The sequence below is a fragment of the Astatotilapia calliptera genome, chromosome 2, assembly GCF_964374335.1.
Source record: "Astatotilapia calliptera chromosome 2, fAstCal68.1, whole genome shotgun sequence".
NCBI lineage: Eukaryota > Metazoa > Chordata > Actinopteri > Cichliformes > Cichlidae > Astatotilapia > Astatotilapia calliptera.
This window is the reverse complement of record NC_137423.1, coordinates 35,686,898-35,713,343: the sequence shown is the minus strand read 5'-3', so window position 1 is coordinate 35,713,343 and position 26,446 is coordinate 35,686,898. Positions and strand designations below refer to the sequence as shown.

The window sequence follows — 26,446 nt, the reverse complement described above, 5'->3', positions numbered from 1 at the left end:
GCAGACAAACGGTGACTGCACGGCAGGTTTTTGGGCCTTACTCTTCGGGTGCATGTGAAATCGTCACTGGGTGATGTTCACGCCAAAGTTAGTCTGCTTCACCTCAGTGCAACATTCTGTTTCCCTCCAAGTATAAAATCCTCCTTCGATCTGCTGCTTCCATTTGGTTGTTGTGTCTTATCTCAGTCTGAAGCCATTCAAAGCTATGGCCATGCTCAGAGTGTCTTCCTACCGCAAGCTGTTTGAGGACGACAGCTGGAGACGAAACGGAGGGTTGAGCGTGCGGTGTGCGGGGCAATACCGGGCCTCTGTCAGGTCAGTGTGGGTTTTGCTTACCACTTTTAAGATATTAAGGTGTACAAACATGTCCACCAGTTTGTCTGTGAGGGGTATGGCATTTTAACCTGAAAAATGTTATAGATGAAATACATGAATGAGATTTCATTTAAAAGGGTAACATCTGAAATTTTCCCCTTATGATTAAAACATAGTGTACTGCTTTACATGTCAAAGGTTTCCCGGTGGATGCTGAAGAACCTTAGTGGTTATAATAACATCTTTATTCATCCCAAAGTTGGAAAATTATTTGTTATAGTCCTTAAGAATGAAGTTAAATACAAAAACGATGTATGACATGTACGTTGAAATTGGCCTCCCCATGACTGACTGTGAGGTTGTCAGCAAATAAGCAGAGATTAGGTTATCTGACAGATTGGTCAGATGTAATAATGTCACTATCAGTCGAGTGCTTTTTCCAGAATTCAGGACAAAATTACAATTTTATTTCTGCGGCCAGTCTCACACTTGTGGTCATAGCAGCTAGCCTAACAGTAGTAAATGATGAAAGCCATACGTTATATATTTGAGTAGCTGGTCTAAATGTTAGGCTGTGTATTATTTGTTTTGGGTTTTTGTAAAAAAACAGACAAAAAAACAAACCCTACACTAATAGAGAGAAACCCCAACAATCCAACAACCTTGGTGACAGCGGGAAGGAAAAACTCCCTTTTAACAGGAAGAAACCTCTGGCAGGACCAGGCTCAGAGAGCTCAAGCATTAGCTGCAACTAGTTGGGGGTGAGGGGAGGAAGGCGAAACAAAATAAATTGTGGCGATCGTGGCTCAAGAGTTGGGAGTTTGCCTTGTAATTGGAAGGTTGCCGGTTCGAGCCCCGGCTTGGACAGTCTCGGTCGTTGTGTCCTTGGGCAAGACACTTCACCCGTTGCCTAGTGGTGGTCGTCAGAGGGCCCGGTGGCGCCAGTGTCCGGCAGCCTCGCCTCTGTCAGTGCCCCCCAGGGTGGCTGTGGCTACAATGTAGCTGCCATCACCAGTGTGTGAATGGGTGGATGACAGGTTGTGTAAAGCGCTTTGGGGTCCTTAGGGACTAGAAAAGCGCTATACAAATACAGGCCATTTTTAAATGCAGAGTGGTGTGTAAATGAATAGTAATTGGGGGGGAAAAAAGGTGAGTGAAGAAGAAATACTCTGTGCATTGTGGGAAGCCCCTAGAAGCCCAAGTTCTATCTCAGCGTAACGAAGGGAGGAGCCATATTCATCATATTCATTTTCACCTAAAACTAGTGCAATGTGTTAACTTCATTGACCTTAATTTGCAACATAAAAATTTGAAATTTTTGGGAAAAAAGTCCTGTAATATGGTCTAATAACACTCTGAAATAACATAAGTTAGAAGTTAGAACAGGATATAGTAAAAATGAGATATAAGATGACATTTTGACGAGAGAAAATGTATATGGGCTAAAATCTGACATCTGGGTATGACTTGAACCTGTCTCTAGGTAATATTAATTAAGCTGTAAACTATAATCTCATCAACAATTATAACTTCAGAGGTTTGTGGTCTGAGACAAATTTGAAAATTCCCAAAACACCGATGTGTCAAAATGTGCTTAACAACCTAAAATGCGTGTCTACATACAGCAATCAATGCATAATAGGTAGGTAAAGTAATCGGCACTGAGGTACCAACAACTGGTAGTGACAAATGTCTTCAGCGCACAGACGCCATCACAGGGTGCAATCTTTATTTGCTGTGACGTCAAACGCAGTCGAGCATTTCAAGCACAAGAGCAGAGACTACACACCTCTGCCAAGACTGAAAATTCCCTTCGCACCATGCATGAGCGGAGTCCCTTTATCCAGAATCAAGAGATTGGTTTGTGATATAGATAGAAGTTGGTGTTCCTTATCATCATCATCATCATCATCATCATCATCATCATTTTTTTAAGAGTTGACTGTTACCCTGTGTTGGTGAAGAACAGTGAAGAATCCTTCCATGAATTCCTGCATCCAGATCCAGACTGACTCCCAAACATGAGCACCTCGAAGCCTGACCTCTCTTAAATGTATCATGCAAATCCAGAATTATGAGTAAACCTGCTAAGAAATGGACAAACTGAACCAATAACTCCATGATGTCATGTTTACAGTGAAGTATATTCAGTCTGAATAAATGCCTTGTTTGGATGCCCACGAAAAACATCTCATATATGAAGTGAGAGCAATATATGACATAACATACAACACAGAAAAATGAAAGAAACACCAACAAAAGAGAACCAAAAATCACAAAATTAGCAACATTTCAGCCTTACAAAATGAAATGAAATGGAAGAAAATGAGCAGGGATAAACTTGATGAAGCCTCTCTGTATGTGTTTAATTTATTTTTCTAAAACCTTTAAAAATATTGAGTCGAGTCTTTGGTGCTTTGTGCCTTTTCTCAGGGCTGCTGCTGTTGATGACTGTGATAAGCTAGACTTTGCAGCTGCCAGGGCTCAGAACAAAGAAGGTCTGGACCAGTTTGTCCAGGACCGCACCGTCATTGCTGCCCTCAATGACCGCCTGGTCAGGCTGATTGAGCTGGTGAGGACAAACACTGTAACTGCTGCCTCTCTGCTGGTTTCTTCTGTGTATACCTCACGCTATTTAAACCTGCGCCCTTTAGGCTCGTTGTTTTGAGGACGACAATGAGTCTCTTGAATGTCAGATCACTGAGTTGGAGGAAGAGCTGAACAATCGCCAGGCCTCTTCCAGCATCACCTCCACTGTGGCGGTGCCCGACCACAGCCTGGACGCTGTGGTGGAAAGACTGGGCAAGCAGAGGGTATGTGCTGTTGGGTGTGTCTGCTGCATGTCTCTCCGTGCGATGGCATGCCTAAATGAGGTTTTCTCATATCAGTCCGCAAGCACGTCTCACGTCATGACATCAGCCGGATCACACTTTGCATAATTGTGGGCAGGTCTGATTTACAACCTTGTCAAGATCCATCAGTATCTGGCTGTTTCTCACCACAGGATGGGATTCTGAATGACACACAGGAGCTGCAGAAAGAGCTCAAGTTCCTGAAGAAAGACTATGAGAAGGCATCGCAGCAGAGGATCTTCGTCCGGCAGGAACAACAAGATGTGGCTGAGGTAATTGTATTTGGCAAGTATTCTGTTGGTATGCATGGAAATCCCATTGCTGCTTCAGAAAAATGGTCAGGAGGGAACTCTACTCTGCTCGACAAATAAAGAATAATCTGTGCTTTTTTTCTTTTTTAAGGACTATAAATTTATTTGAAGATTTGGTTATAACAGTAGGTTCAGTTCCAAAAAGCTAAGAGAGCACAAGCGTAGTAAAATTCAGGGTCACATCAGAGTCAACCATCCATTAATATAACCACTCAAATAATGACGTCCTTATTTGAGTGGTTATATTAATGGATGGTTGATGATCGAAGGGAGTCAGCTGGGGATTGAGCATCAGACCAAGAGGCCTCCTAGATGAGGAGGAGACCCTGAGGAAGACCCAGGACACACCGGAGAGATCACGTTTCGTAGCTTGATGCGTCGGTGTCCCCCAAGAAGAGCTGGCCTCTGCTTTGACTGCTGTCCCCATTTCACCGACCACGCGAGACGCAAAAAAAAAAAAGGATGGATGGTGATCATAGGCCCAAACACAAACGTCAGGATTCCCCACAGGGTCGTGTCATCTAGTCTGTCAAGGCTACAATTTCACTTGAAGTAAAATTATTTAGTTAGAGCTCAACTCTTAACTGAATTTACTACTGTTGATCAAAACTCACAAAACAGAGGCCAGTGTATACTAAAATTACATTTTGCAAATGTGAAACCTCAAGCAGTAAAGTTTATAATGTATAAAACTGCCCTTTAAATAAGTTTGGTGGCTGTGTCTACTTAAATATATTAGTATTAAATCACTTACTTAAAACTTGAGTATGAACCGAAGCATTTTCTCTCTGATCTGACCGTGTTGCGATAATATACTTTGAGCACTAGATGGCAGGGCTGTCAAGCATCTTCACTTCCCACTCCATCCAGCTGACACCTGGCACAGCTGCTCCTCTGTAGTGCTGCCCAGTGGGTTTTGATCACCAGCAGTCACACAGTCTGGGCTGGTGGCCCACTGCAACCTGAGCCACCAAACTTTTCTTCCCTCGCACATGCCAGAGACCATCGTTTCCTTTCCAGAACCAGGCCAGATGCGAGGGAGGCTTTCATTTGTGCCTCACAGATGTAACGCAGGCTGTGATATGGTGCCGTAATGTTCCTGCTGGCTCTGTTCTGCAGTTCTGAATTGGAAGCAGCTGCAGGGTGACAAGACTTGGTGGGAAATCAGCAGGGAGGTAGAGGAAGAGCAGAGATGCGGAGGAGAAGAGTGAATACTACACAGATCGGCCCACAACAAGCTGCATCTTTGTCAGCATAACGTCAAAAAGCCACATTTGGTTTGTTTTAGAGCATACCGCTGGCTTTTGTGTGGTTTCTATCCTACTCCATCATCAAGGATTGCACATTTCACCTCATTTTGATTTTCTGTGGCTACAGAAAAACAGAGTGAGTCTGAGTGGATGAATTAATTTAGCATATATGGAGTTTAGATTCATTTAAAGGTAAAAACAAGGTCAGAATTACATTAGAAGACTTTCTTTTGGTCAGAATTTCAGCTGGTTTTAATCCTCATTGGGATAAAAATAAACAGATAAATGGAGAGCACTAATCAATATTTTTATATTAAACATGTCAACAATAATACATGTGACAAGGCACCACTCATGGTGAAGACTTAAAGCTCCAACTCTTCTGCAGTTCAAATGGGAAACGGGAATCAAATTTAAATGACTGAATTTTTCCTGGTTGTTGGTGTCAGATGGCCTCGTCTGATCTATTAGGAACCATGCTTAGGGTTTACAGAGAGTAGTACAAAAAAATATATCCAATGAGCAGCGTTTCTCTGGCAGAAAATGCCTTGTTGACATCAGAGATCTGAAGGGACTGGCCTAGATGCTTTGGGGTAGCAGGAATGCAGCAGTAACTCAAATAACCACTGGTTAAAAGCAAGGTATACAGAAAAGCATCTCTGAAGGCACAACACATCAAATCGTGAAGCAGATGGGCAACAGCAGAAGAAAAGCACACTGGGTATCACTCCTGTCAGCTAAAACAGGATATGGAGGCTACAATTCACACAGGCTCACCAAAATTGGGCTATATACGGTTGGAAAACTTTCCCTGGTCCGATGAGTCTCAAGTTCTGCTCCAACTTTTGGATCGTAGGGTCTGATTTGTTGTAAACCAAATGAAAGTGTGGACCCATCCTGTTGGTTCAGGCTGATGGTGATGGTGTAGGGAATATTTTAACGTGAGCATCTTTGAAATGCTACACGAGTTTTGTATTTGATAACAAACCATGTCACAAAGCTCAACCCATCAATAACTGGCTTCTTAAACATGTTAATGAATCCATTGTACTTAAATGGTCTACATATTCCCAGATCTCAATCCAATCCAGTAAAGCTGACAAATTTGCAACAGCTGTGTGACGCTATCATGTCATCAAACATGTGTAAGACACTTAAATTTGACCCAACATGCTTTTCCTTATTGTCTGTTATACAGTATTTTCAGGTTGAGAAAGTCAGTTGGAGCTAAAATGGCTACATAAACAGAAACGGCTTATTTTGAACAGTGAATCATGCAAAGCTACCCTAGAATTAAACTATGGAGCTGGAAATAGCAACTTGAGTAAAAGAAGTCTGTGACTGTGTGTGAACACTATGGAGCAACTACACAAACTACAACAGGTTTTTCTCCAGCTCAGAGAGTTCAGCAGCAGCAGCCAGTCTGTTTAATCTGCTGCAGTACATCACTGACCCTGCCACCCTCACAGCAGGAATCCACAACTTTACCACCAAACTCTTTCTTCCTAAATGTAAAAGCAGGCACAAACAGTAATTGCATTCAACACCAATTAATCCAGTTCTTTAAAAAGAGTAGACGAATTCAGAACCCCTGCCGGCAAATAGATTGGGTGACAAGGCTTTTGTGTCTAGTTAGCCTCCTTCTCATCTTCCTCCTCCTCCTCCCTTTTCCTCTGCATTGCGGCGTGTAGTTGCTGTTCAGTGACAGAGTGGCTGGTGCTGATTGTTCTCAAAATTGGTCTTCAGGGTGGAAACAACTTCATGTTTTTTCCACCTGTGGTTTGATTTAGTTTGCAAACTGCAGAGCACTCCTCAGACACTTCCAGAAATTAAGTTCAACTTCTCTGTTAACTTTACTTTCTTTTAACAGGAAGTGGATGCTGTGACAGCAGAGTGTTTGGCTCTGAGGGAGCAAGTGACTATCTACGAGGAGCAGCTGGCCAGCATGGAGACCCTGCACAGGACGGTGAGAGAAAGGGAGTTTGTAGCTGCAGGCTGATGAAACAGGAACAGTTTATAGTCACAGAAATGGCTCAAAATGTAGCACTTAGGTCAGACAGGAGTGTTGGAGGAATGCCCAGATCTGTGTTGACAAACGCAGCTCCTCGCGACCTTGGTCACCTTGCTGAAGAGTTGTAACCAGAAACGGCCACAACAACAGAAAAATATGAGCAGAGCATTCAATTCTAGATTCATAAAATCGCTTTTTTTAAGGGCTTTGTACTAAATGCAGTCGTTACTAGTCTTTTAATGGGAAGGAAGGTGTTTTTGGACTGTTACACTTTTAAATTTTACCTCAGGGGTTAAAGTGGGATTTGTTTAAGTGGTGGTGGAACTTAAAGATGGGCTGTTGAAAACAATTACTTGAAATAAGTCATCAAGTGATCAGCTGCTACTCTGGTACTCGCTGTTTTTTGTTGATTTACCCAGCTGAATTCAACAAGATATAAGCAGATATTTCATGAACTATATTCCTCATTTTCCAACACATAGACATTATAAACCTAGTATAAAAGTTATAATTCAGTGACTGAATCCGATCAGCATTTAAATATAACTTGATGTTTGCTATCTTTGATGTAACTTCACATTGTCCATGAACGACACAGCCTGCTCTGTATGAGTCCAACATGGCATCAGTTACTGTAAACTTCACCACAATACTGCAAACTAATCGGTATAGCATGCACGAAACTGTTAGTAGATCCACAGTATCCTCATGCAAAGTTTGAACATCATAAATTGAGTGTTTTGCAAAAATATTTTCCAAAAACATAATGCAAGAACACATAGATCATATACCTGATTTAAAAACTTTAAAATGAGTCACATGTAAGATTTAAATTTTCTGTAGAGCACCGACTGCCACTTTGCATCTGCACCATGAACAGATCACAGGAATGTGTTAATTGATATGTGAATGTGCCAAAAATTGATTGTCTGTATTTAAGCTGTTTACTTCTTGACCTGTAATGTATCAAAAACATCCCTCTCCTGAATGGTATAAATTCATTTTTGAGGCAGATCAAACATTTCTGTCTCAAGGCAAAAGCTGCAGTCAGTGTTTGGCAGAGTAACTTTTATATTTAGTTTATTTATCGAGGTAAAAAGTCTCTGTGAGATAAAAACAGTAATAGGCACCAACCTGCAGATTTAATTCCTCATTGATCGAAGATGCAGGAACACCTTCCCACTGTTCTGGGCATTTTACAGCAAACAAACAGGATGTGATTGAATTGCAGACTTTCAGTTAAAACCAAAATATTGCAAAAACATTTGATGAATTACAACCAATTTAATACACAAATATTAAATCACAAAAAAAGCATGTTATTGTCCAAAAACAGTCCTGTGAAAAAGAGAGTTTTTACTGGAGTCCTGTGTAGAACCGAGTACACTTAGCGCTTCACGAGCTTTAGCAACAACAACTTAAAGTAATTGTTTTCTGTGTGATTTTATCAGTCTCTCACATCGTTGTGGAGGAATTTTGGCCCACTCTTCTTTATAAAACTGCAAAGGTTTCACCATAGTGTTTCAATCAGGTCGAGGTCAGATCTGAGAATAATAAAAAATATGCCCATATTTTCATATCTGCATGGTAAATATGAAAGAACAACCAACTCTGGGGTTGTTAAGCATAACAAGTGGAAACAGGAGATTGAAGCTGACAAAATCTGCTTTCTGCCGAAGCTCACTTGCTGAAACATCAGTGTAAGAATTCACTGGTTTATAAAGGATTTTGTGCTAGTATCAGATTGTCATTTTATCTTCGAACTCTTGAACATGCCCCACAAAATAAAATGTATTAAGTAGCTTCTCTGCACTCAAACAAATTTTTCAACTACTCCTTTAAAAAAAGCACATGCTTGCAGCCATATTCTGTACATATCCACACACACCCCCAGCCCTCTGCACCTTCTACAATTTTCTCCACCTCACCAGGAGATGACAGGCGCACCCCGGTATCAGATCTAGAGGCTGCAGGCAGAGAGAGAGAGAGGGAGGCAGCTGAAGCAGGAGCAGCTCCATCACTCTGTGTTTTTCCTCTGCAAAGCCGGACCGCGCGGCATTTAACACACTCCCTCTGGGACACGCTCGATAACTCCCCGTCCGGGAAATGCGGCTGAATACCAAATGAAAACAGAAGTTCCCTTTGTTTTATTAACTGTTGTTATTATCGGCACTTCCAGATACCCCACATTCCCCTGAGAAATCGGCAGCCATGTCGTTATGTAGGTGCAGGGAAGAGGAGAAAAATGTTAGTCTGCCACTGCAGCTCTGTAGCAGTTCATTTTCTTTGTAACTGATGTGAGGCTGCAGACATGCATGTTGAGGCCTTTGGTCTCTGTGTGTTTGTAGCAGACAGAAAATTTACCTGAGTATACTTTTACTGCACAACACACTTGTTCCTCAGTTTTTTCTTTTACTGTTGTAGGGGTGAGCTATATCTGAAATACACTAGGCATCTATGGATATAATAAACATACATATGTGTACTAATTAATAATGCTGACACATTTTCATCAATAAAGACAAGGCTCAATTTTAAAATGTAATGTAAGAAGTCAGAGCATTGGTGGTTTGGTGTAATTGTAGCAAACATAAGGTCATATTGACCATCCATCTATACAAGTAATCACATTACTCCTGTATTTCTAATCATTTTAGACTTTTAACATGTTTCTATATAAAATTAGGTGTCTGCCCTAGTGTGCACTTCTTGCAAGAACACTTTGGTTTTGCAGGGTCTTATAGAATCAAACCACATTAAATCAGTCATACAGGTAAATGGACAATGACAGGGACTTACTTTTAGACAGAGATAGTAGCTCTCTACTGCTGGGGCTGTTGAGAAGAGCGCCATCAATAAGCTTATAGAGAGATGAAACTGATATAAGTTCAGCTTATTTGCGTTCACTTCCATAATTTGAAATCCATGATCATCTTTTTTAACTTGACTTTTAACTGCTTGACTTTAAGTCCCAACCATACTTTAATGATTCGTCCTCTCTCGTGTTCACATTTATTAAAATTATTACCAACATAGGACAGTCTTGCCAGGTGGGGTCAGCAAATTTTGGGGGGTGGCCAGTGCCCCCTCTGGCCCCCTCTTTGTAGCGCCCCTGTTCAAACCTCAGGAAGCTTCAGTTCACATGTTCTCCGCACCCTTGTGTGGATTTTCTTTGAGATCTGATCTCTCCTGCCACTGGAACAACATGTCAAGTTATTACTTATTACCAGGGCACTCCTGCAAATAAGATTCTTAATATCAAAGGGTTTATGGAAGCTTGTTGCCACCACTGTTGTTTTGGTTTGTTTTTTCCAGAAGTTTGAATTAGGTGAAATTTTCCTTGCTTAAAAAATGTTTTAGAAAATATGTATTTGTACACAATGTTCATTAATATTGCGTTCACTAAGAACAAATAGATCTAAGTGTAATGTTGCAGTAGTCTAAATTTCATACAACTACCTCCCAAAATGACCTGTCATACCTCAAAATCATTGTGAAGTTAGATGAGGCTGCTTCTTTGTCCTTTGCATGATCGATATAAAACCTGTGCTTGTTCATGTTTCATCGTAGATATCCTAAAAGCTCAGACCACCTCTCAGTCAAAGGACAAAAGTTGAGACAGAGTTGATTTGGACACGTATGAAGAAGAGATACTGGGTATGCTGGGAGAAGGATGTGGGAAAAATATAGCTGCCAGACAAAGAAAGAGAAAAGTTATAGATGGTGATTGTGGATGTATTAGGAAATATTAGGAGCTGAATTATAAAGAAGTAAAGTAAAGTGCAAGTCTATTAAAACTGACATTAAGAACAGTGTAATAAATAAATGTGTGTTGTTACATTCTTGTGTATTTGTATGTGTTTCGTGTATGAGCAGACAGTGGAGGATATGCTGGAGCCCAACGAAGGGATCACCCGGGCAGCAGTGATTAAATTTGGCAGCCCTGACATTGCTCTGGCTTTGGATGTAAAAAAGTACTACTGCCAACTGGCTGAGACACTCCAGGTACAACACAGAGTACATAACACACAAAACCCACAGAGAACCACACCAATACCATGCACCGGACGATCCGAGGGCCTGCGCTAAGGCCCAGTTATTAACTGTGAATCATGTGTAGAGCCCCAAAATGAAAACACGGAGTCAGAAATGAACATAATGGTGGTTTACAGGGAAAAACATGTATTCAATACATTACTGAGCCATATAATAACAAACAAACAAGAAAATAACGTATGTACACCACTGTTAACAGCTGCTAATTCTCCAGCTGTTAAAAAAATCATTGTGAGAAATATAACAAAGTGGGTCTCATTAGATGAAAAAAAAGCATGTGAAAATATGATAAATAAGCATTCATGGCTTCACAGGCTGGATTCAGACAGACATCGGTTGCGATCTTTCAGTGGCTCTCAAACTGTGGGTCATACAGTCACTACATTTTGAGACTGTACTACAAAAGCAAGTTTTGTTGAATGAACTAAAAAACATAATAAATGAGTTTGTTAATGCTATCGTGTTGACCGAGTTTCACAAAAGTTAAACCTTGTTCCTTTAAAACTTGTCGGGTAAATGGGAACAAGCCCTTTTTTGTTTTTTCTTCATATCTGGGATATGCCACAAAAGGTTTGCAGAGCCACCGGTGAGCACACATGGAAACACACATCACAGCTGCTTGAGCGTTTTATGATCTCATGATCTCAGAAAACTAAACAGTTGTCATTATTTTTTTTATTTTTTTGGCCATGCATCCTAAACAGGGCACAAACGCTTCCAACAGAAATCGATCTTGTGTGGTTTTAATTTCACTTGATGATATGCTCTCCAGCTAGCCAGCCAACCTGTGCTGAGTGATTTCGTGACAGGATAAAGTAATGTGTTACAATCTCACTGTGTGTATTGGCCGGACCATGCCATGGAACGAAGTAATGTGAACAATAAGGTTGTGTTACTGGGTTGTTTTTTAATACTTCTAAGTTCCTTCTGCGGTTTATATATTGGTGCAGGTCGTTCACTTCCTGTGGGTTATTTCATTATTCTTGAACTGCTTCTATTTAAATAAGAGATCTGAGTACTTTCACTTTTGACACTCTCTCCAGTGACCAGTTCCTCATCCTCTTTACGATTAACTCCAATATTCTCACCGCACCACCCTCCCTCTGTCCCTCTCAGCTTTCACAAATCACACAACGAGGCTCCCACTTGTTTTCTTTACCTCTTAACACAACATTGGGGAAGAACTTGGAAATCAGAGGTGCTGTTCTGGACCCGAACAGAATGTCTTTGTCCACCTGTGTGTGTGTGTGTGTGTGTGTGTGTGTGTGTGTGTGTGTGTGTGTGTGTGTGTGTGTGTGTGTGTGTGTGTGTCTTGCAGCATCGAGGTCCTGCACTGGGGTCAGACTGTAGCTCCGGTGGGTCTGACCCTCTCTGAGGTGAGGATGTCTGCCTGGTTCAGAGGTCAGGGCTGCAATCAGACTGCAGGCCGCCTTCCCAGGCTCCTTAGCTGCACTGAAGTGGACACTGGTGTTTGTGTGCATTTAATATGGAGACATGACTAAGGGATATCTGCCTGTCTACGTGTGTTTCTTGTTCTTTAAAACGCCATCTATTTACTCTCTCCCTCCCACTCAGGCTCTTGCCTCGCCAGCTGGACACCGTCCTGTCTGTGCCTGGCCTCGATTACGAGACGCAATTGTCTCGATGCTAAAATGATTGCTATTGGTTGTGAGCAGTAATGGTGATTGCTGGCGGACTCCTACACACCTGTGCGCCCTCATGATTTGGCTAATCATGAAACTGGTGTACGCAAGGAGAGCTAGTATGAGAGACTCTGATTGCTCCCCCTGCCAAAGTGCACTTAATTACTCAAAAAGATCCCAGCAGCACTGACTTCTCATCTTGTGTCTCTTCAGTATGAGTGCGGTGCAGCCTCCTCTGCTGTGGTCCACAGTGGTGACGGAAAGGAAGTGGAAGTGGGAGGAACTGGAGGGTCAACGGTCAAAGACTTGACAAAGATAAAGGACGCCGGTGAGATAAAGATGCTGGTGAGTGTTCTCCCCCTGCCCTTTCTTTAAAGAGTTAGTTGAGCCAAATTACACAAAGCACATACGCTTAGCATAGTTTGTTTGGAGTAAACTTGAGCTTTACATCAGGGCAGGGCGTTTTGGTTGCATTTGCCAAGCTTTTAAGTTCTTCTGAACTTCTTGCACGAAAAGGAAGCTAGTTGATCCAAAAAAGGAAAAAAAAAAAAAGATTTACCCATTTTATGTACGCCTACAGCAACTTATATCTGGAACAAACAGTCACAATTAAAGCCAAAAGATCATTTGCAGTTTATAGTGTAATAGAGCATAACATTATGTGATTGTTATGTTTCATATCTTTGTTTTGGCCACATATATTTGGAAACCAGACCATGATGAACATTCTTTATGAATGAGTTATATATTAAATAACGCAGTGAATTGTTCTTCAACATATGCTTTTGTTTGCCACTAAGACATGGCCTGAAACAACTCATGTTAGGGAAACCATCCAGCATCATACAGTAAGTTCTACAAGTAAGTGTAACAAGAATCACCCCCCTGCTTCTTTTCATAAGTAAACAAGTGTGAGGAGAGCAGATATGACATGTTTAATATTTTCCCGGCTGAAATCATACCAGACACAACACACGCAAACGGGGTCAATTTTATCCTTTTTATACATATACCTCTGATCTGCTTTCATATCAAAAACATGTGAAACATTAAGTACCAAGTTCAACATTTGCAAACCACCTTTAGCAACGTGGACTAAAAGTAACTGTTTTTTAAGTGACTATATCAGTGTCATCGTCATTGCTGTGGAGGAACTCCTCAGTGTTGCTTTGGTTTATTGAGATGTGCATGAATTAGTTTATGTACAGCTTTTTTTAGGTCCCACCACAGCATTTTAATTGGGTTGAAGTTTAACTGTGTAGCTCTGTTGTAGATTTGCTGGTGTGATTGGGATCATTGTCCTGTTGCGTGACATAGTTTCAGCCAAGCTTGAGCTGTAGGAACGTTGTCCTCGCAACGTGGATGAAGAAAAAACCCCAATGATCACCTCTCAGAGTGACATCTGATAGGCCGTGTTTGGTTTCAGGTGAAATATGGAACTGTGGGTTTTGTCTGTCCGTTTTTTCAGTAGATCTGTGGTTTGCTTAGACGAATCTTTGCAAATCTAAACTGTGCTGCCATGTTGTTTCAGACTGAACAGGCTTTCTTTTTGAAGTTTCTTTGAGCATTTCACAGTCTGACTTTGAAGTGAATTTGCTGGGAACATTCCAGGGTTGTGTTAACACAACGTTTGTCTCCAGACCAGGAAACTGCACAAACTTTTGCTTTATAGAGGCGGTCACATTTGGTGACGATCAGTAAATTAAATAATATATGATTAGCCGCACCTGGCTACTACTTACCCTCCTGATATGGAAGCACTAAAGGTGTACTGAACAGTACTGTGAAAGAGTCCTGTAAAAACTTTTCTCTTTCTTCATGACGCTATGAGAGTGATAAAATCTTCTCATGTAACTCTTGGCATGAAAATTATTATTTTTTTGGGTTTTTTTTTTTTAAATGTTTTGAGCTCCACAATCAACACTCACTTGACTTCTGCCTCCACACCTGTGAGAAATATAAAATCAAAACGCTCTGCAGGGCTGCTGATTGCAACAGCCGAATGAGAGAATATTGTTTTTGAGGTGATCAGAGCTTTACACATCATTTAAGTCCTTTAGTTACTGCCTGCTGATAGTGATCTTCCCATAATACATTTTCAACCTCTTTACTGAAAAAGGAAAGGGTTTTAACATCTATCAGCTGGCTCTGTGTCGGTCATCAGCTCCTAAATCAGATGTAATGGTGAAAATGAATGGTTTCCCACAGCAGGCAAAGGGAGTTGAGAGCGGCTGAGTGACAGCAGAGCAACAGTGTGGGAGATCCTGCTGACCAGAGTGTTTACTCTGCGGACGTTTTCAGCAGGAGATGTGAAGAGCTCGACTGCAGCTCACACAGGATTTATTGCTCTCTGTGTCCTCAGTTATATTAAGTACAGTCTTTCAGAGCGCCTGCAGTGTCATAGGCATCTTTATACTTCTCACACACACACTGAGTGGAAAGGAAATGAAGCTTAATTTGTCATCCTGCTAGCAAAAAATAAATAAATTAAAAGGTGCCAAGGGAGCAAAGAGACTTTGAAGGAAACAGACAACAAAGTGAGACGTGAATGAAAAGACAAACCAGGAAATGGTGACTCAGGTAAAAACACCTCTTATAGTCCACCCTGGTCTTATTAGCATCCGTCAGTGGTCTGACCACAGCTGGCACCCAACCACATCTGTAGCAAACATGGTGGTTTGGTTCTCATTAGTGTGGCTCTACCTTTCAGCTCTTTAAATAAACATCAAGCCTCTGTAACCTCAGCACAAGTCTCCCAACATCATCTACTTTTCTTTAATATTCAGCCTCACTTTTTGCTCTGTCCAGGCTGACGGATGGACAGCACGGCCTGATCTGCTCTGTTTCCTCTTCGTCTGTGATGGATGCCTCGGGTCTGGTTTCTCACTGAGAGACAACATGGCCAAACAAACCGATTGCAGTGAAATCAGGCCTGACACACAAATGTATATAATAGAACAGGCTCTGATGGGTTTATCCGCCACCGCTCGCGTATACATACAAGGCCAGGCTCCACTTATCATGCCAAGGAGAGTAAGTGAGTCACACAGTTTGGGAAGTCTCCATCAGCCTGTGAGTAGTAATCGGGTCGTCTTCTGGTCACATGATCTGGCTGAAAGACGAGCAGGACTGCCTGGATCCCCATCTGGCTGTGACAGCTAATTGTTGAACTTCAGTGATTGCTGTAATTACTCACGGCGGGGGAAGGGATGCTCCTCAGTTAGTTTGTGGTGAAAGTAAAGTAACCTGTTCTGTCTGTGTTTGCTGGGTTAATTTGCATACTTCAGTTGTAGTTAGAGCTCAGTTTAAATCCATGTTTTCAGTTAGTAATGATGAAAAAGTGCCACTGGGACTGATGGGAGTAGCTTTAAATCAGAGGTATGTAGTTGTTAACTAAAATACAAAATTTTGCCCAGTTAATGTCAAGTCAGGAGGCTAAGGAAGTAATTATAATTCCTCCTGAGGGGGGGTCATAATTGTGTGAACCAAATTTCATGGCAGTCTATCCAATAAATCCTCAGATATTTCCTCTTAAAAACGTCAACTTTGTAGTGGTGCTAGAAGAATTGTCGGGGGATCACCAAATTCTGCAGAAGTCGCCATCTGGAATCAATGAATGTCTGTTCAATATGTCATGACAATCTAATATACACTGATCGGCCACTACATATAATATTGTGTAGGTTCGACTCATAGCACCAAAGCAGCTCTGATTGGTCAGGGCATAAACACAGGTCCAGATTTTGATCTGGGGAGTTTGGAGGCCATGGAAAGGTCCCTGGCTCTCTGTCATTTTTGGGGGTTCAATAGACCGTTATGTCCCACTAAGGGAGGTTGCTGCCATCAGGGGGTGATATGGGAGACATGGGTTGTGTGTGTAAAGGTTGGCTGCAATTTTTAGGTGGATGCGAGGTTTCAAAATAACATCCACAGGACATTTTCCAGGAGAAGATCGCATTGTTGAGAGAAAAAATTGTAGTATTCACATCAACTGTCAGTGGTTTTGATGTTTTCACGTTTCCTAATGTCATTAGCAAGGACCCTCCCAAACCTGAATAAAATAAAAACATTTATCTATGATGAAACAACAAGCCAGGTCAGATGCTATGATTTGGAGAATGCCTTACTTGCCAGTGGCTCCTTGGCCTGGCGGGTCGCTCTCATATCATCCAACTGATGCATAACATTCAACTTGTTATGGTGTTGGCTGCCATGTTTATAACTATCGATTTATTTTTAAATATCTAGCAGCAATGGATAAACATTAGCATTCATCTGAGTCCTATTTCTGGCCATCTGACAACTACAAACTGACGACTAACATCTGCTCTTGTTCTTGGCCTCATTTGTTGATAATTTTTCTGAAGTTCAGAAGTGAGACCACAGCCGAAACAATCCCCTTCCATTTGTATCTCTAAAAATGCTTAAATGCCCCACATGTCTATTTCTTCACATTTCCATGTCTCCACATTTTTCTCAGTTTGTAACTCGGCCTCAAAGCAGTCTTCATTTAATGTGAAATGCAGTTTAAGGCTGATAAGAAGGTTGCCATTGACCAAAGGTTGAAGCTCTTTGTTGTCTTACTGAAGTGCTCCTCAGCTGCTGTTCTTGAACTGAACATGAACACGAGGGCACTAAAATGTTGTGGTATGGGATTATTACATTATCGGTAACAAAAGAATTCAATATACAAGCAATTTTGCAGATATATGTTCAATGAATAACTCCTTCTCTTTATTCCTGAAGATTTCAGAGCTACAAAAGGAGCTTGCTGAGCTCGAGAAGCATAACGAGGAATTGGAGGACGAGGTTGAAATGAAGAAGGCTGCATACATGGATGAGATTGCTGATCTAGAGGTATAACAGGGGAATGATTAATGCAGTTGAAACCTATATTCTGTCATTCAACTTCATCCTCTGCTGCTCTGTGTGGGTGTGTGTGTGACATTAGGCGACTATAGATGAAATGAAGTGTCAGAAGGCCAATTTCCAAGAACAGATGAAGGAGCAGTGTGAAGACTATAAGTTTCTGCTCACTCAGAAGATGGCCAGAGACATGGAGATTGCTGCTTACAGGTCAGATGGTTGATGTTTTTAATTATACTTAATAACAGACAACTCTGGCTTCAACATGTGAGTAAAATTAGATAATCTAATCAGTTTCGCATTGTGATAATAGAAGAGAGAACTTAAAAACTAGAAATTAAAAGTTTTGGTTGACCTCAGGGTCAGGCCATGCAATGCTCATCTAACAGCTAAAGCTTGGCTAAAACTGAGTCATGCAACAGGACAATGATCCCATGACTGAAATGGCTAAAAAAAAAAGTCATATAAAAACACCTTAACAGAGCTGTGGATACACGAATGCCTGCAAATCTCAGTGAACTGAAACAATAACTTAAAGAAGAGAAAAGGGACATTCAGAGAATGATAACATGGTTCTACGTGCTGTTGAATTAGGAAGTGTACTTTGTTTTTCACAGGACTGTAAGTCAGGTTACAGTAGCAGCCTCAGAAGGGTATTCCAGATGTTCCTTTCCTCAGCAGCGTATTCCAGTTCTCTAGCATCCCAAGGCTCTCCCAGTCTAGACAAGATATACAATCTCTCCAGAGATTTCTGGATCTGCTGTAGGGTGTGATCAGAGCTCCGAGCTCCCTCTGGATGTCTGAGCTCCTTACTGTATCTCTGTAATCCCATTTTATATTACGGTGAATTATAGATGCAGTCTAGGCATCCATTACTAGTATGAAGTGATAATGCTCAGATTTACTCTCTTGTTTCAATACTCAAGGTTTTACAACAGTAATCCACAAACCAACCACATCACATCGTGACAATATGTTAATGTTGGATACAGTCTATAATGGAGTCGTATATAAATGGTTGCAATTTTGTATCCGTATAAAGCAACTTGTTACATTGTATATTCGATAGTTATTATTGGACTCTAATGTAATAATAAAACTGATAAAATGGTTCAAATGGTTATGGTAAAATCGAATAATTTAATAGTTTATTAATTGTAATGCATTGCAGTTGATGATTAATTAATTCATAATTGATTTTAAGCATTTTCAATCATAACAAGGTCAGTATTCTGCTTTGTTTTGCAGATCATGTATTTCAGATATTGACTTTATAGCAGTACTTTAATTTAACCTTAAAACTTAAAGCACTATGATGGACTGTAATGTACAAGTGCTTATCCACGCCTCTTTTGCACGTTTTAAAATGAAGAGCTTGCATGAATATAAACCTCTGTGCCTTCACGATCCTCATTTCAGGGCTGCGGGTTGTTATTCTTAAGGGAGACCAATAAAATTTTACACACACACACTATGCCACACACACGAGAAGACTTTGGGATGACTTGATTTAATTGTTAGTGAGACTGTCAGTCAAGAGGACAGCCGTGTCTGCTGGAGAAATATTCCAAGAAAAACACTGCATCATTTGATTTCAGTGATTAGTTTGTCATCCCCTGTTAAAGGTGCTGAAGTCATAAAGTCAGCTGCCGTAATATCTGATTGCAGTTAATATCTACAGACTCTGAGGCATACAGTGGATTCTCATCTCTGTGGTAGAGGCTAAAATGAAAACAGATGTCCGCCTCAATGCTCAAAAAGGTGCCACATAATATTTAAACATGTCAGGAGAAATGAGCTGTTCGGGGCAAAGCACATAATGGCCTTGAGACGATTTTATTAAACTGAAATTAGCTCAAAGCTCTGTTTCCATTTGGAATTCTTCAAAGATGAGAAAACCACCAATATCCCAAAATCTTTTTCTAAAAGCTCTACTGTGAGTAATGCAAGGAGTGTTTCCACAAGATCCGGTGTATAAGCCCAGTATTGTCAAGCGCCTCATACAGTGCCACCTGGATATCCGTGATTTCCATTATAAGATATTCCTGAACACAAAAGGCTGACATCACGGGCCAACTGGGTTCACAGGAAATGTGCTGTGGTTTCCTGTGCGCGACCTTGAAGAAGTTTCATGTCATCCCCTCTGTTCATTGAGGTTGTTTAACCATCTGCCATCCTGGTATGTGGAGTGACGCACTTCAGCCATCCCTTCCCGCTGCCACAGGCTTCCTCCTGGTCCTTCCATCACCCATCCAACTGCATCTGACCATCTGACCCCAGGGGGGCCCCCAATGCAGGCCTGAGCTCAGACCCTCAAAATACCTCATTAGAATGGGCAAAGAGGACCTCACACTGACAGCACTGTGTGCTGGGCCTCTGCCAGCTCTTCTCCATGCCAGCCTGTTAATGTCAGTTCACCCCCCACCCACTCCGTACACACATTTACAAATTCGCCACAGTTTTAATTCCCTCTCATTACCCAGCAGACTGTCCCAAAGACACACGGGCGATGCCAACTTCTTTCCTTCCTTTCTTCATTTACTATATGTTTTGTCATCCGTGATTAAAGCCATGAATAAGAAATGAAAATGGGGATTGTTTATTCTCTCTGTGCCGTGGCAAACTGTCTGCAAAGAAGACCCTAATGACCCCGGGCTGCCGTTACTGGGTGGCTTATCGCCTGCGAAAGCACCTCAGAGCAGTTTGGGCAGATGCTCCCTACTTTTGCTTACTGCTAATGTGATCCATATTACACTGTAATTCTCTCTACTGTTCTTTGTGGTCTGCTCCTGCTGCTCCATGACGCAGCAACAAGTAGCTCATCTAAGAACAAGATCCTTTATTTACTTTACTATGAGGTTTCGTTTTTATATTACCGATATATCAAATGACTCCCCTCTTCCCCTTTTGAGCTTCTTATTTTGTTTCAGTTTCTCTGCTCTCATCACCTGTGTTGGAGTTATGTAGAAAAAGCAGAGAAAAGGTGCTTGTGTGAATGGGTAAAGTTGTATAAAGGGCTTTAAATGCCTATGTACAATAGAAAAGTGCTACAGAGAACTGGTCCATGGCCATGACTGTCATTGCAATATTGGGCTTTTAATGAACTGTTGTTTCTATGAACTGTTGCTTTGCTTGGGTGGAATGATTGTACAAAATATATCTTCAATGACTAAAATGGAATTGGAATTTATTTTGGATTTTTTTCAGAATCATACATACAGGCTTAAATATATGCATACACGCTCACTAATATTTGGTTAAATGTCCCTTAGCAAATTGCTCCTCAAACAGATACTTTTTGTAGCCATCAGCAAGCTTCTTGGCAGAATTGATAGAGTTCATTGAAATTGGTTGGTGTCCTGGCACAGGCTTGGCTTTTAAGGATAGTCCACAAATTTTTTTTTCTTTAGGGTTGAGGCTGAGGCTTTGGGCAGGCCATAGCAGAGGCTTAATATTAGCCTGTTCTGTCCGCTCTAAAACACCTTTTTATGTGTAAATGGGATCATTTTCCTCTTGGAACATCCAACTGTGTCAACCGTCTGGCTGTTAATTTGAAGTAAAGTTGAAAACAGCCCCAGAGCTTAATGCTACCACCACCATGCCAGACAGTTGGCACAGCAGTCTTAGATTTGAAAGTCTCGCCTTTACTTCTACGACTCTTGTCATTGTGGCCAAATTTGCCTTGTCTAAACATAAAATCTTTCTGCAGGAAAAACATTTTTTCCTGCAGAAAGATTTTGGCTAGTTTTTGTGGGAAGCTGCTAATTTCAGTCAAGCTTGAAGATGCTGATTTTGGAGCATGGGCTTCAATCTGGTTTTGTACCCTCTCAATTCATGATGATCTAAAACTCACATCACTGTAGACAGTAATGCAGTTTCCAGTTCATGGCAGGCTTGAGCTTTAGTGGTTCTTAGGCTGTTTTTAATCATGCTAACCACTTTCCTCTCATCTAACAGTCTTCCTGTCTTCTGCCTGTCTCACATTGACTTCACCCTTTTTGTGTATACAGTCAATGCAGTCGATATTATCCTCAGAGATGAAAAACAGTGTTCAACTTATATCCACATTAAATCCACTCAAGTGGAGAAAACCATGACTTCAAATTCTGACGGTACTCTATATGCTTGTTGTGGAACTGGCAGCTTTATAAGACGATAATATGTCATGTTATATGAGAATAACATAAAATGATGGGCGAAAGTCCTGGGTCACCACAGCAGCTGCTCAGCCATGGAAACGCATAACACAAAGTTCCCAGTGCACAGTTTGTGTGCTGATGTTAGTGATGGAGGATGTTGGGAGCTCTACAGTTACTGAGTCAGCAGAGCAGTGAAGGCGTTTGTGCATCATGCCCCCTCAGCACTTGACGATCCTGCTTCTGTTTTCTTGTCAGCTACTTTGGTCTGAGTGCCTATGTTTCCTAACGTCCTCCGCTTTGCAATCACTTGCAGTTGATGATGAAATATCTAAAAGGAACAAATTTCACAAACTGACTTGTTGCAAAAGGAACTTCCTGTTTAGCGAGCTCATTTGAACTGCTTGATCTTTCACAAACGCTTGTACAGTCTGCCTGCATGGCTAGGTGTTCGATTTTAAACAAGAAGTACCTTAGCTTATTTGTGTAAACTCTTTTTAGGCTTTTATTAAGGTTAAGCATGTTATTAAATGAGTGATGAGCTGTTTACTTGGCTTGTCCAAACTAATTGAGTAACTGAGAAAATAATGTTCTACTCTGGATCTGCCAATATATGACTAATTAGTGAATGCCGTTCCTGCTTCTGTGAGTTATAACCTGTGTGTTGTGTTTTTATGTGCTTCTGTTGTTCAGGAGTCTTGTGGAGGAAGAGGAGGAGAGACTGTGCAGCCTGTGACTTAAGCCTGAGCAGTCAGATCTGCTGTCCTGACTGTGGTTGTGCTCCCCAACACAGACAAAAGACAAACGCGTAAAAACAGACCCCATTTCTGCACTTCGATGAAGCTTAACGCAACGATTCGGCAATTTGAGCAGACGTAAACTTAGTATGACAGATTAATGCTGTCTGGAGGCCTACAGTAAGCCGGGCCATTGATTACAGGTTTCTGGCAGATGACCCTGATACTCCAAGAAAGATGGAGCTGTCTAAAACTGGTGGGGGCTGTGGGATGAGTGTGTATCCGTGCAGCGTCTGGAAGGGATATTTCGTTAAGTGAGGTTTTATCTTTACCAGCTCTCTGATATGACTCATAAATGCTTTGTCCCCTCTTTGTTGAACAAGACTGACACGCAATCGCAGATAAACACACACACACACCCTCAACTGTGCGGCTCCGCGGAGTCATTCCCGCTCTGATATCACCTCGTCCATCACTCAGCCTCTGTCTGGCTCTTAACCTGCGACCCCGTCACTGTTAACAAAGACAATGACGGCTCTCTCTTTGGTAACTAAAAGCGTTTCGCCTTCCCTTTGCTTTTTCAGCCATACATTTGAGTTGGTTTTGACGGCCGAGAGTCCAGCGTGCTGTGTTTGCTTTTCAAATGGTTCATGAAGTTGTTTTTCTGCAGCTCTTTCAAAATGAGCACCTGGATCTTTCCACAAGAAAAACTCTGTGTGATTAATCATTGCTTCTTTCAAAAGCAGTGTCCCAATTTACTGTCGTTTCGGAAATAAGCATTCGGTAATACATTCCCTAGTAATCTTTTCCTTATTTTCTACACAATGTTAAAGCCGTCTGCGATAAATCATTTTTGGTTGCTGCCTCTGCACAAGCATCAAAATGTACTTTAGATTTAAATTGATTAAAACTAGTTGCTTGAGAGATCAACCCACGGTGTGTGATTTCTTTTGTTAAAACTCCTGGTTCATGAGAACCCCTTGTGAATCCTCAGGCTTAAGACTTTCTCCCATACTGTAGAGCAGAGTGATTTATGTTCAGTGAACCTTCTTCCATTCATCTTCATGCTTAACGTGAGATTTGCACATTCCCAGCAATTAGGGATCTCAAAGGCTTGTTAGCTCTGCCACAAAGATGAAAAATGCTGCTAATAACTGATCAGATAAGATTAGCCACACTCCATGAACTTGAGCTCAGTGACTGGGGAAGTGGTTGTGTGGCATCGGTGACTTCTTTAAATGCCCCGACATGAAGAATGGATGGCTCAGAAAGGGTTTTCTCAGAGAATAGGAAATGGAGGGTTTTTCTTTCTTTCTAATATTTAAAGCTTAACAACGTCCCAGTGCTTCCAAAATATTCCTCATACTAAAAATGTAGCAGGAACTGCACCCTAACATGCCGTATTTTAGGAAAGTCACCCTCTTTCCTGGTCTTGTGCATTGTTGCTATGTACAGGAAAAGTGATGCTGTACACATCCTTACCCATTTCCTCACACAGAACGACCACCGTTAGTGATTATGGAGTAATTTTCCTCCTGAAATGTAGAGCCAGGAAGACAGATGTAAAAAAATGGGACTTTGGGGAAAATTTATTGAAAAGTAGTTCCATGTGCAAACATTGTGTCAAAAACATCAAAGAGGAAAACACAATACTCATAGAAAAAGAATCCCACAGCAGAACGTTATCTGGAAATTAAACTTGGGGAAAAAAAGCCTAGAAATAGAAGAGAAGGCGATCACTCTAAACTGAACTAGTTTTTCTCATCACCGATGCTTCCATACATGCTTAATGCTATTAGCAAGTGATGCTAGTCTAATGAATCGGAGCTGGGGTGAATACAAATACACTTTTATGTTTTTAATTTAAGTTTAAATCTGGTGCAGATGTTCTATCGTCATTATTAGCGAGTTAAGTTACTTCACAAGTCATTTACACATGAAAACACCTAAAAGACAACTTTTATGTGTATTTCCAAAGACCTGTTAGCTGAAAAACTGGCATCTCTCAGGAGACGGTGCAATGTGTGCCAAAAAGTTTGAGGAAATTGCATAAGTGGAGAACAAAAGAAAAAGTGGCAATACTAAAAATAAAGATATAACCATCTAAAAACATGTACAGCAGATGAACATCATCTGAAAGTCATGTCCTTAAGAAACAGGAAAAATACTCACACTTGTATTTTATTTGCATTTATTTATTTTTATTTGTTTGCTTTTAAAGTCACTACATCAGCGCTAACATTGACAATTACATAACGTTTTTATTAAACACATATTTGGTTGTTATGGTTCCTCGATAAAAAGCTGAACTAATTACAATAATTGAACTGGACTTTTCCATGTTTGTGCTGTTAGCACCACTTTAAGGGAGTTATTTAACATAATATGTCATTTTCTCTGTGTTACAGACCATCCAAGGAGACTTTGTTTGACTTTTAGTCTGTCATGTTCTTTTAGCTTTACCATTTTCTTAGTTCATTTGCTATAATTTGTGACTGTGTTGCACTTGTATGGTTTATTTTGCCTGCTAACCAAGCTAGCTATCGTTAGCTAATAACCTAGCACTGCACCCTTTCATCCAAACACAGTCACTTCTGACTAACAGAACTTCAGCACTAAGGCCTCAAAATCAATGGATGTTTATGCAGTCTATCGTTAACATGAGTCATTCCTGTGTTCCCAGGGTCCTACGTTCTCCAGATTTATGTGGTACATAATCGGAACATGACAAGAGATCCTGTGTTCCCAGGGTCCTGATGCATGTACCCTAGCTTTATAGCATATATTCAGAACCTGAAAAACACATTACCCAGGTCTGTATGCACTTATGACATGGGCTTTTGTGGGAAGTTCTGGGATTTTGATAGCCACCGGTGTGTATAGTTGTTTTAACACTACCCCCAACCCCCGAGAAGTAAAAATATTCAAGGAGAGGAGTAATGAAATCTTTTAACTTAAACTGAGTCAAAATGAAGTATTGTAATGGGAAATATGGCACCCATAAATATAGATATGCTCCATTATGCTAACAGCTGCTCCTTAGCGTCATTTTGTTTGTTTTTTAGACTAAAATGCGTAAATTCAGTCGAATAAAAAGTCAACCAATGCAATGAACATCCACAATTAAACATAAGAATGACCCACAAATAAAGAAAATACTCCATAGGTAGAAAAATAAACACAACTCATGATGACTTATCTCTGATCAAATACCAATAAATAAACATTATCCTGAGGTAGGTCAGCAAACCCACCGAGATGCTTGACAAGGTCCACTGGAGCTTTTAAAGGTTGTTTGCCTTTGGAAAGTTGGTATTTTCACCTTCTTTTATAACACAATTAAGTATTTCAAAGGCTCTTGATATTTGGAGAGCAGTGACCTCTGTGCTCCTCTGTATTCTTTCACCCCCATCACACGTCCCTGACAACTGAGAAAAATGTGCATTAACCCCTCAAAGCTGGTCGGTGACACTGCATGGCCCGGGGCAGGCACCTCTCCTCCTTGAAGCCGGACAATTTGATTTGGAGGTGGAGACTTTCAAAGCTGAGTCATGGATCAGCAGTCAGCGAGTGGCTTTGCCTTTTTCTTTTTCTTCCCTTGATGGTTGTTTTGGATGAGGGGGTTTGAGAAAGCTGCAAAAACCTGACCGACACCAACAAATAAAGAAGCCACTGCTGGGAATAACTGAAGATTTGGTCACTTTGGTGTGAGATTGAATGCTTCGGTGTGATTTTGGTGAAAGACATCATTATACACAACATAGACTGTGTGAATCAAGTTCACATGGTGCAGGAATGTCTTTAAATCAAGAGTGGCAGAGCTCGGCTGATAAATTATGACACCCGAGCTCGCTGTATCAGTCGACATATCTTCAATGCGCAGCAGAGGAATCTGATTAAGGCCTGAGGTAATGGAAACCAGGGTCAGCTTGTACAGCTCAGCTCAGCTGTCACCTACACATAGGTATTCCCAAAATACTCATATCCCTTCAGGTTCAGTCAGATAAATAAACACTGTCCTCACTAAGGACAAAAGTAATTTTTTAAAGTCTCTTCATGGCAGCTTGAATGTACTAAACCAATCTGGTGTTTAGAAAGCAAATAAATAAGAGAAGACGGGGTTGGATCAAGGACGAAAATAAGAACAGTAAAAATAAACAAAGGAGAAAGAGCTATTGAGAAAGTATTTCCTTAACAAGAGGGGAACAAATAATAAATTATGGGGCCCCTCTCCCTTGAGGCTGGACTGGCATGCCTCAGGGTGTAAGG

The 26,446-nt window shown here is 41.1% G+C and overlaps 1 protein-coding gene across 1 annotated transcript; it reads left to right on the top strand.

Moving 5' to 3' along the window:
• The first annotated feature begins 95 nt into the window (after window positions 1–95).
• On the top strand, window positions 96–23,107 carry vimr2 (vimentin-related 2). Its single transcript, XM_026145764.2, has 10 exons — window positions 96–315; window positions 2,749–2,887; window positions 2,970–3,128; window positions 3,320–3,439; window positions 6,599–6,694; window positions 10,616–10,744; window positions 12,652–12,783; window positions 17,185–17,295; window positions 17,390–17,514; window positions 22,134–23,107. Exons 1-10 carry the CDS (start codon window positions 206–208, stop codon window positions 22,174–22,176), a joined length of 1,164 nt encoding a protein of 387 aa, XP_026001549.2. The 5' UTR covers window positions 96–205; the 3' UTR covers window positions 22,177–23,107.
• The last annotated feature ends 3,339 nt before the right edge of the window (window positions 23,108–26,446 follow it).

Coding starts and splice junctions, on each gene's coding strand:
- vimr2 (XM_026145764.2), top strand. CDS start 206: ATGGCCATGCTCAGAGTGTCTTCCTACCGCAAGCTGTTTGAGGACGAC. Junction 3,440..6,598: donor AACAACAAGATGTGGCTGAG/GTAATTGTATTT, acceptor TTCTTTTAACAG/GAAGTGGATGCTGTGACAGC. Junction 10,745..12,651: donor AACTGGCTGAGACACTCCAG/GTACAACACAGA, acceptor GTGTCTCTTCAG/TATGAGTGCGGTGCAGCCTC.